General features: G+C 38.8%; 1 protein-coding gene across 1 annotated transcript; it reads left to right on the forward strand.

Moving 5' to 3' along the window:
* Positions 1-780: 780 nt before the first annotated feature.
* On the forward strand, positions 781-6539 carry LOC131300356 (beta-glucuronosyltransferase GlcAT14B). The gene is made up of 4 exons (XM_058326143.1): positions 781-1504; positions 2124-2199; positions 2295-2410; positions 5407-6539. The coding sequence occupies exons 1-4, from the start codon at positions 880-882 to the stop codon at positions 5910-5912; spliced, it is 1323 nt and encodes a 440-aa protein (XP_058182126.1). The 5' UTR covers positions 781-879; the 3' UTR covers positions 5913-6539.
* Positions 6540-11368: the final 4829 nt, after the last annotated feature.

Below are 11368 nucleotides of genomic sequence, written 5' to 3' on the forward strand. Positions count from 1 at the left end.
TCAAGTCGAAGACAGCCTATAAATGCAAGAATAGAAGACAGTTAGAACCTCAAATCAATCGCCCAAAGGCTTCTACTTTTATCTGTACTTTACATTTCTTGCTCTAGGAGTAACTTGTAACGTAACTGTCTGTTCAATTGTGTTCTCACCGTCAATCGACTTTTACCTCGAAGAATAATAAAGTCCATTTTGTTATTCTTCTTTCATCTCCATTCACTTCATTAAGTTTGCTTCCAGAGAAGTCCTGAAATACTGCAAGGAACCAAACTCTACCACCACAAACACCCACATTCCAACACACACACGTAACAACTCTAGTCGATTCGTCGACTGCAAACGAGAAAATAGACAAACAGTACTCCATCCCATCACCCTTTGTTGCTCATCCCGTTTCATTCCGTCCCCCATCCTCGTTGCTCATCCCACTAGTCTTCCTCTGTCGCTCATTCTTTCGTCCCAACTTCCAGACGACAATCTTGCTTTTATGAAATGGAGTATTCTAACACATAAAGTTTAATTACGGTGGCTCTCGATCGAGGGCCTCGATCAATCCATGCTCGTATATGCATCGATTGCATTGCTATTTCAGTCACCATGTATAGTCGAAGAAGACCATGTATATTTGTTGGGTTGATTAGTTCACAGTAGAAAGTCTTTAGCTTATAAAGTCTTTAACCATGTATATTTGTTACCTTAAAATATACTCCTATTGTTGAAAAAAGAATGCGTAATAATATGGTTAACTTCGTATCATGGCAAAGGTAAAGGTTCCAACCATTTGAGAGAGACAGAGAGAACCAAAGTCTAGTTTCCTACTGAACTTCCACACATACACAAGACAGATCTAAATCTTAAAAATGCAAAAAAAATCATTCTCCAATGACAAGTGAGAGAACCACCACAACAAAGCGTCACCACCACCCAGAAGCAATGCAGCAGCAGCAGCAGCATCCACCCCAACTCCCCACCTCCTCCACCACCACAACCACCACCACAACAACACTCTCCTTCCTCCTCCTACTCTCTCTCCTCTCCCTCCTTTCTCTCTCCCCCTCCTCCCCCTCCCCTCCTCCCACTCTGCACCCCCACCTCTTCCCTACCCACCGCCTCCTCCTCCCCGCCCCCTCCTCTCTCTCCTCTCTCTCTCCTCCCCCCTCTCCCCCCTCCGTCGCCTACCTCATCTCCGGATCCGCCAACGATTCCGTCCGGATCCTCCGCCTCCTGCTCGCCGTATACCACCCCAAGAACCAGTACCTCCTCCACCTCGATCGCTCCGCTGCCCAAACTGACCGCGACTTCCTCGGCCTTATTGTGCACTCAATGCCCGTTTTCAAGGCTGCCCAGAACGTAAACGTGATCGGGAAGCCCGATTTCGCGTACCAGAAAGGGTCGTCCCCTCTCTCCTCCGTGCTCCACGGCGCGTCGATTCTGCTCCGGGTTGACCCGAATTGGGATTGGTTTATCAATCTCTCTGCTGCTGATTACCCGCTAGTTTCACAAGATGGTATGATAATGCTGTGTTTATGCTTACCCGGATAGGGTTTTGTTGATATTGTTGTTTCCATTGACTTCATCTAGATGGGGTTTTTTTCCGCTGACTTTTTTTCCCGAATTGGGATTTGTATATTAAGCTCTCCGCTGCTGAATACCCACTTTGTTTGGAGTTTGTACGACCACTGTGTCTGCCCATAGATTGCCAGCCATCGTACCACTTGTTGGGAGTTAGTTTTCTTGTTTGTTCTTCTATATTCGTATTGTCATAACACACTTGTTACACAATATGGTATGATGAATGGATAATGCTGTGTTTATGCCTGCATGGATAGGGTTTTGGTGATGTTGTTTTGCGTAATTTCATCAAGATTGGGTTTTTTCTGACTGATTTGATATGGGATTTTTGGTGGGTTTTCAGATCTTATTCACATTTCGTATGTGCACAGGTATAAGGTTTTGATGAAATTGTTTTGTATGCATTTTTTGCTGATTTGATATGGGAATTTTTGTGGGTTGTCTAATCTTCGTCACATTTTGTATATGTTTTTGTTGATAATTTTTTGCGTAATTGCATTTAGATTGGGATTTTGTGTTGGTTAATATGGGTTTTTTTTTTCCTGGGTTTTCAGATCTTCTTCACATCTTGTCATACCTGCCGAGAGATCTTAATTTTGTGAACCACACAAGTTACATTGGGTGGAGAGAGTATGAACTGAACTCACATATTAGTACACTTGTGGCTACAATTTGGTCAATGTGGTGTGTAAACTTTGGTGCTGTGCATCTGTTTTCTTTTGTAGATCTCGGAAGTTGAAACCCATAATTGTGGATCCGGGGCTGTATCTTAAGGAGAAAAATGCGATGTTTTATGCTACTCAAAAGCGTGAATTGCCAGATGCTTTCCAGTTGTTTATGGGTGAGTCTTTGAGTCTTTTCATTTGATACTGTTTTTCTTCTGTGATGGTTACATTCCTTTGAATTTGATACTTGTACTTTGAGGCTGATGCCCATCTCTTTGACCACTAATTTAATGACTTTCTTACTCGTTTCCTATACACGGGTTCATCAGCCAAATACATGGTTGTTGCATGACACCAAGCTTTTTAGTTCTCAAGGACGTTGATCAACAATGCTGTTTTGAAGTGTCACGATGGGTATATGTATGAGTATCTATGTCTAGAGCTATTTTTTACCAGGTGATTGATTGGACTCTTTGGTACTGTGGAGAATTTTAGCTTCAAACTTACCTAGTCGGTCAAAGAATCAATTTTTTGGACTTCAATGGAGATAATAGATTGTATTTAGTAATGGAGGTCATCTCTTTCGGTTTTTATTTGGTTATGTGATCAAGTAAGACTGTTTTCTTATGCATCATAATGGAGCTGACAACCATTATGTGTTATTTGAATTTCAATATTCAATAAGAGAAAGGGGGACTTGACTTAGTTTTTTGCGAGGGGAGTTAATTCATCTGAATACAATTGTAGTCTCCAAAAAGTACCACTCACTTTGGGTTGGCAATCCCATTGGCAGATTACAGATTTCTTTGTATAATTATTCTCGAGATTAATTTCATTCCTCGTAATTTGGTCTAAAATTCTTGTATAGATTGCATGTGGAAAGCATCAACGTAGCTGTCATGTATTTAAATTTGAGGGTTGTTTGCACTTTGCAGCATAGTCGATCGATGGAATAAGAATCGGGTCTACTGAGTTAGGTCTATCTAGCGATGGTCAGGCGCAGCGCAAGTCAAGTGACATCCCCTGTAGTGTAATTTCTTGACAATTGATTGGGGAAGAAGCTCGTGCGATTTTCAATCTCGCTAGAGATCTCCCAGTACTTTCCATCTTTCAACTACTACTTTGAGGGAAGACAAATGGATGTGACATAGGCAAGAATCTCCGGAGGCATCCGGAAGGCTTTCATGGCACCGAGTCATCGACAATCAAACATCTCATGCTTTGCTGATTCTCCCGTTGGAAGACCGAGATCTCCCCGACTTCTAGGAACCTACTTCTCTAACCATTTGACTTCGACTTTAGCTGCTTCCAAGGCTTTGCTCTGTAATTATGACCTCATTGGTATCCCAGATATAGATGAACACCGAGTTTCCATCGAATTCATAGATATCTTTTTCCTCTTCTCTGGCCTTCTGCTATCTGCAAACACAGCCTTTGGTTTTTTTAACTTTCTACCACCACCCCCGGTTATGAAGTACTAAAACAAAAACACTCCGTCTATCTCCTTGAAGAGACTTAGGAACATCAATCGACTCCCTTTGTGTACTATTCATGACCTTCACCTGGATCAACCGGCCAGGTTGATTTGATGATACCAAAAGGCAAAGACTCCCCTTTATGGCTCCCCAGGAACCCTGGCTTTCAGGTGTGCATTAGGGAGATCTCATGACCATGAGGGAGATCCACCTGCATAAACTTCTTCCCCTCTCCACCACCACTCTCGAATGCCATCTTGTTGTCGTTCTTCCGAGTCGAACAATCTGTCATCCTTAGACAACCTCGTCTTCTTTCTTTGTCTCCCTGATTGATTCATGTTAACTTAAGATCATTCTTCCTTAACCCATCACAATATGGAGCTTTTTTCATCTACATTTCATTTGTGCAGACTATTCTGTCTAGATTTTTGGCTATTAGCACGATGCTCTCTCTTCTCCGAGTGCTATATCAAAAACAAACCCCGTGCTCTCTCTTTCGGCAGGTTTACAACAAGACCAACTAATCGCGGGACTTAAATTATTTGGTTGACCATATATGAGAGCACAGTCTTATGAGAAAATGAGAGTGTTAGTGTGTTTTCTTGCTGTTTGATCCATTCTAGCTAGTCTTGGATGTTAATGAGATGAATCGCAAGGCTTAAATATGATCCTACCTTTAAACTGGAACTATGACAATATTTAGCATTTTGCAGGTAGTCCAGCTGCAACTTAATGATTTTGTGGCCCTTTTGATGTGAAATTGCTCGTGTATAGCGAGTTATCCATTGAGGGGTCCTTCTTATTCCCTCTTAAGCAGCTTTAGGGCTGTATGTTGATCTAACGTGGTTCCAAAGCATCTAACATGGTACTAGGGCTGTGTTATCAGGAAACGCTAATACCCTGGCAAATTACATTTTGAACTCAAATTACAAAAAATGGTTCATCATCGGTGGTGGCTCCAGAATTTTTTTCCACGGTTCTCATAATTGAGTAACTTAAATTCAATCAGTTTTACATAAAATCACATGTAAGAAAATTAGTAAATTGGTGTAATGCTTTGAGTCTTTGACACAAAACATTCAATTTTTCGTATTTCTTTTGCCTTTTTGCTGTAAATTTAGTTTCTTTATCTCTTACTCACATCTGTAAATTGGAAATTCATCTTTTCTTTTAACAACGATGGCTTTGGGTTGGATAGTACGATATTAGGTGTTCAAATTTATCGGACGTGGGTGTTCAAAATTGATTAATAGGGTGTTCAACTAATGGGTTGATCTTGAAATATATATAAATTACCATGTATGTGAGAAATAATTTGGGGTGTTGAGGTGTTTGTTTGGATACCCATTGCTCAAGGTAGAGCCGCCTATGTTCGTCGGTCTTCTTAACTGTCGGCCTTCTTCTTATACATGTGAAGGTTTGTGAATTTTCATGCAAGATTTGGTTGCACTTGAGGATGGGTGATAATACATTGCTTGGAACAACTCTAGTTTTTGAGGCGATTAAGCTCAAGCTAAGCTTGATCTAATAGTGAGACCTTCAAAAAAGCATTAAGCTTATTACTCGTACTTACTTCTGAGTTATTACTGTTGAGGCTCAAACCTGTGAAGCATGCGTCATCACAACAGAATACTGTATCCTTTTACCAAAAGGAGGGTGGTTGCGGGGAACTGAAAATAATATCCTTCTGCGTGCAGGTTCACCGTCTGCCGTTTTGAGTCGCAAGGTTCTGGAGTTCAGCATAGTGGGTACAGAGAATCTACCTAGGACACTACTAATGTACTTAGCAAACACACCTTCGTCCGCTTCTGTTTACTTCCCAACTCTTCTATGCAATTCTCATGAGTTCAACAAAAGAATCATAAACCATGGTTTGCAGTATGCTTCTTTCGATGAAAAAAAGGAGCCCCGCCATCTCAAATCTGAGGATTTTGACATTCTTATTGGAAGCGGAGCTGCCTTTGGCTCACCATTTCTCCCTGATGATCCAGTTCTCGACCGCATTGACCAGGAAATCTTGAGCCGGAGTTCTGGGAAACCAGTGCCAGGTGGCTGGTGTTTAGGCGAGTTGAATAACACTTGTGATGTTTGGGGAGATGCCAATGTTTTGAGGCCTGGTCTAGGAGCAAGAAGACTTGAAAACTTTTTTGTTGAATTGCTCTCAAATGGGACATTTCGGTCACATCAGTGCATAGTGGAATGATCAGCCCATCTGATGCAAGAGATATGGGACCTTAGAGGGAAGCAGCCCTGCAAGCAGTGGAGGAGGGAAGAACAGAAAGAATGGTATACTTGAGGCTGTTCTTTTAACCATTTGGAAAATTTTGGCCAACTCTTTCGCATATTTTGTATGCTTAGTTATTGTTTTCGTGTTAACACGAGAATCCATCCGGGTTACATTGGACCCCACATGACACAGTGAACCGGTGGTGTTCGCATCAAGTTAGACAGTGCTTTGCCAGCAAGACGACTACCAGATCTCTCTGAGCTTATGCTTGATTCCAGTGGTAACCGTTTGGAAGACAGGGCTTTACTAGATGATGAGTACAATACCTCTCTGAGTTTATTGTCGATACCGGTGGCAACCTTAAACCGTAGGACTGCCCTAGAAGCTTTTGCTTTTGTTTTTTTGTTTTTGACAACTCAGGTGTCCGGGCCAATTTATGGTTGATATCGCAAGCAGGTTTTGCTTATTCAATTTAGAAATTGTTATTTCTGAGGGAAAGGTGCTCAAATTTTTCTTTTTTTCTTTGTCTTCTCTGCAGAAGATAGAATGCTTTGTTGATTATATTGATATGTAAGAAGACCCACTGATGTGCATTGCATCTTCCTTGCTTTGGATTTCTATATTCTTTTTTAAGTTTGAGGTTTTTTACACACTGTGTTTAGTCACGACAACAAACGACACAATCATCTGCTGTTTTTTTTTTGACAAGGGTATCCGTACACAGCATAATTACGGAGTTTAATCCTTAGCCTCCGTTTGTTTGACGCGAGCATATTATTCCATTGGATTTTCGGTGACCGGATTAATTTTATCCATCTCATACTTTGCTGAAGTATGCATCCGATCGATGTACAATTCGGGTAAGAAATTTTTTAACCGAACAGCATGTATGTGATCACCTGGATTAAATAGTTGAATCCATTGTTCATATCTGATCAAACATATAGACATGTGCTGTTGCTGTGTGAACTGGGGATGGTGCTGTGCGGTACCGTGTTGTGCACATTCGGGCCGTCCGTTCGGCAATCCAACGGTGCTGTAAAGTGTATTTTACTTGTGATAGTTATTTTATATACTTAAAAGTCGGAAAGTATTGCCCTCTCCTTGTGCAGGTCGTGGTGGTTCAAGATACAGCCCCTATCGAACTGCATTTTGCCAAAAACAGAAACGTTCCGGATGTTCTTCCATAAAGACGATCATGTGGGAAATTATAAAATTGTCCGTCATGGTTGCCCAACCCAAAAAAAAGAGAGCATAAAGATAGGTACGCTACATTATTCCATTACATAGTACACTATATTTCATGTGGGGTTCACTCCGGCTCTCATAAAAATTTAAAAAACTATATTCATAAATTTTAAAATATTATTTTATGGAACCTTGTAAAAAATCAGCTTCAACGAAAGTTGGTAAGTATTATTTCTTGATCCGTAGTGGCGAAACTGTTCAACTGCGCAGTTTTACTCCTATGAATTCAGAAATAATCTTTACCGATATTCGTTGGAGCTGATTTTTTACAAGACTCCATAAAACAATATTTTCAAATTCATGTGTATTTTTTTGAATTTTTGTGGGATCCAGAGTGGGTCCCACATGAAATGTAGAGGAACAATATAGTGTATATAACATCTCTTTAAAAAAAAAAACTCCGTATGTCCTAGGAGTAGTTGTGAAGCGAAAGGAAAGGCTACAAACTTGGAAAAGCTACAGAGTGTCTAAAATAACATAATTACAACCCAAATAATTCTTGTAATGGAAGCTGGAGTAGTTGGCCTAAGGGTTGTGTAGTACAGTAGTAGTCAAGAAATCTAAGAAGAAAAAAGAGTACAAGAAAGTTCCTTCCATTTCTTTTTTCCTCTACAAATCCTAAATAAATACAAGATCCAAAGTCAGCTTGAGATTTTGAGATTTCCATTGAGTTATTTTTGCGACTATGTTTGGATGCTTATAATCTTTTGTGAAACTATGAGAGGGATCACTGAGAATCAAGATAACGTTTGTGGTCACCTCACAAACGATCAGCATATTTCGGAAATCTTCTATAGAAAGCAATCCTTTCGGAAATTGATCTAATTTTAACATCTTTTAATTAATGTATTTTTCGGGAAAACTAATACTATTAACTTGGGACTTGTAACAAATTTGTTTGGTGGTACCAGTCCCATTTCCCACCAGTCCCATTTCGACTGTGACGAGAACCGGGCTACAGCTTGATGCAGATCGAGATTTTTCCACTCACATGAGAAATGTACGTTTCGACACCTGAGTTTGTTTATCTGTTTTTCCCTTTGTTTTTTTATCTTGTACTGGGACCTTTTATGTCATTTCTATTTGTTTCGTTGTTAGTAATATATATGTTTATGTTTCCTTAAAATAAAAATAAAAAACTGTCCCATTTGGGGTATAGTACAAGTTTAAATGGCCCTGTTGTGGTTTAGTGTAGATTCCAAGCAAGAAAGGCAAATTGCAGAGTGGGTAGGTTTGTGCTTGACTACTTGCACATGGGTTAGGTATATGCACATTTAATTTAAGATTCCAAAAGATGATCTTTTCCTTGTAGAAATGGATACTGTTTGTCCAAGATTTCCATGATTGTTCACAAAATTAATTAATCTAGCTTAATGGTTTATAAATTTTGTAGTAGCATTTATTCTAAGATGCACAAAAGCAACAATAGCTAGTTAATAGCTTTGATTTTTCCAACTCATGCAAAAAAAAATTCCCAAAGGATGGAAGAATACAAGTATAAAAATTACAAGAAATTGAAAGCAACTCCATAATAACTACACGCTCAACGCAACTACAAGTTCCATTAGAAATAGAAACAATCTCAAACAATTACTATAAGCCCAATCCAACAACAAGGCCTATTAGGGGGGGAAATAATCCCAACAAATACAAAAAGAAGATACACTCAGACGCAAATGAGAAGATTCAAACTCCTAACCTTCTAATGAGAGATTCAAACTCCTGACCTTCTAATGAGATGTAAGAGTCCTGACAACTAAGCTAGCCCCAATTAATTACACTTTGGAAAATGTAATGTGTTAGAAATTATTTTTTTTTTCCAGTTATTTCTCAAAAACAAGATTTTCTCATGGAAGTACTTGAGTTCAAGCCAGGCGTCAAAGAATTCTTAATGGACGTTTTTGGCTTGAACGGATGCTACGCTGGTTGACATACCGGTTCTCAGCGACTACCACAGGATAACCAACTAGAAGCCTAAAATAGCCGGTGGAGAGCACCAGTCGACCGACTCAGCAAATCTGCTACGGCATAACTCCCAACAACTATATTTTGCATTTACTTCTCAGAGCAACTTCTTCCCAGTTCCAACCGTTTGTATTTTGAAGTTATCTATATTTTGAAATCGCAGAGATTATAATCATTTCTCATACGTGAAGAAATTATCCGTAAAGCATGAGGGGTATCAGCAAAATTTACCCAAAATAAAAAGGGAAAAGGCCTTGCCTAATTGCCTTGTAAACAACGAGACACTCACGTGGTCTTCTTAAAAGGTTGGTGGGCGAAATACCTTTCTTTCTCTGTGTGCACTCCCACCAAATACGGGTGGACCCCAGGAACATGCAACTAGCGGGGGTCCACTAAATCAAACACTAGTACTTGGGATTATCTAATAATCTAATCTAATCTAATAATCTACTGGTGCAAGAAGAGCGAGGGCATCACGTGATTACCGCCGCCACGTGCGGTGTCGGTAGGGTCAAAGATTTCAAAATTCAAAGAAAAAACCTAAAATCATGACGTGGCGGTTATCCATTGGTTTTTCTGATGTGTGATTTGGGAGCCTATTGGAATGAGGATATAGGACAATAAAGGCTCTGTTTGAAATTTGAGGATAGACCTGAAAAAGAAGAGAGGATTTTAAAAAATTCCTATCCCTTGTTTGGTTCTTAAAAAAGGAAAGGCAAAATTTCAAATTCTAATTCAACTTTTTTTCTAATTTTTCTTCAATTTTCCCACATTTCCTACATGGGGTGTTTTCACTAACTAAAAATTTAACGCATTTTATTTTTTTAATAAAAAAGTCTTAGCATTTTATCATTCCGGTTCCCTTAACAAAAAAGTTGCGGATCAAAAAAAAAAACTAACAAAAAAGTTGTTAAAAAATTTTTTTTTTTTGCTACAGTAAACTCTACTCACAGATTCATCAACAACTTATTCACTACTGGAAACACCCCCTCAGTTATTTTCTCGTATTTCATTTTGATTCCCTAAGTTTCAAACAAAGCCTAATTATTTCGGTTTGTTCGTGGGTTTGCCCTTTATACATAGTTGACCAGGGTTCGATTTTAGAGTCAAGCTGCCATAAAATAAAATTTTGGTTTGGGGGTGTTCTTAGGATTTTATTGGTCTTTGACCAGCGCTTGAATCTCGAATAGCTATGAAGATTAAAGTTGTGTTTGGTTAACATTTTAGTTTAGTTTTTCAACTATTACTCTATTTCTTTCTCCAATCATTATTCTATTTCTTCAATTATTACTTTCTCATATCTCTCCAATCATTACCCTTTTCTTTAATTATTTTCTTATTTCTCTCTCCACCAACTATCAAAACTAAACTAAACTAAACTAAACTAAAATGTCAACCAAACATAAGTAATTTTAATTTTCTTGTGCCTTTTTTCTTTTAATCTTTGTAATTTTCGAATTCGGTGATTAGTAAAAGAAAATTTGCTGATTAAAAAAAAAAAAAAAAAGGGCGAAACAAAGGAGGGGGAATAAAAAGAAGAAGAAGGTAAGACATCAATGGGGTCATTCGAGCTTAGTGGTGAGCCGTTGCGTAAGCGGCCCGCATCAGTCATCACCTAATTTTCTTACGAGGTCCCCCCCAACTTCATTGGAATTAACAGTAATGCCCCTACCTTTTGAAAACCAAAAATGGGAATATCACATGTGTATCTAATGAGACAAGGAAAAAGACATTGAAAACGTTACAACGGCACCAATAGCGTGTACCATAGTTATCTACAACGTTGTGTTGGGTGGTGGGTCCTCTTTGAACTACCCACGACCTTCTTAACATGCAATCGGGATGGTTTTAAGGCCATGTTTGACACGTCTTTTATTTTATTTTTTTCCCTCTTTATTTTGTCATAAGTAAGATGTTACTTGCTCCGTTCTCCTTAAATTTTTGTTCTGGTTATTTTTATCATTCTATCCTGCATTTTTTCGAGATTCACGCTATATTTTTAAAATTAATCATCAATCTTGGTAACTGGTAAGGAGAGTTTTCAAAGTAACCAAATTTTTTTATCATTCTTTTTTTGCATTTTTTTCAAGATTCACGTTATATTTTTAAAATTAATCATCAATCTTGGCAAGGAGAGTTTTGAAAAGTCACCAAATTTATGATAGAAAAAGCAAAAACATCATTAAAGACGGGAAAAAATAGTTGGTATTTTTACCCTT

Source organism: Rhododendron vialii, chromosome 9a (assembly GCF_030253575.1).
Source record: "Rhododendron vialii isolate Sample 1 chromosome 9a, ASM3025357v1".
NCBI classification, from domain to species: Eukaryota; Viridiplantae; Streptophyta; class Magnoliopsida; order Ericales; family Ericaceae; genus Rhododendron; species Rhododendron vialii.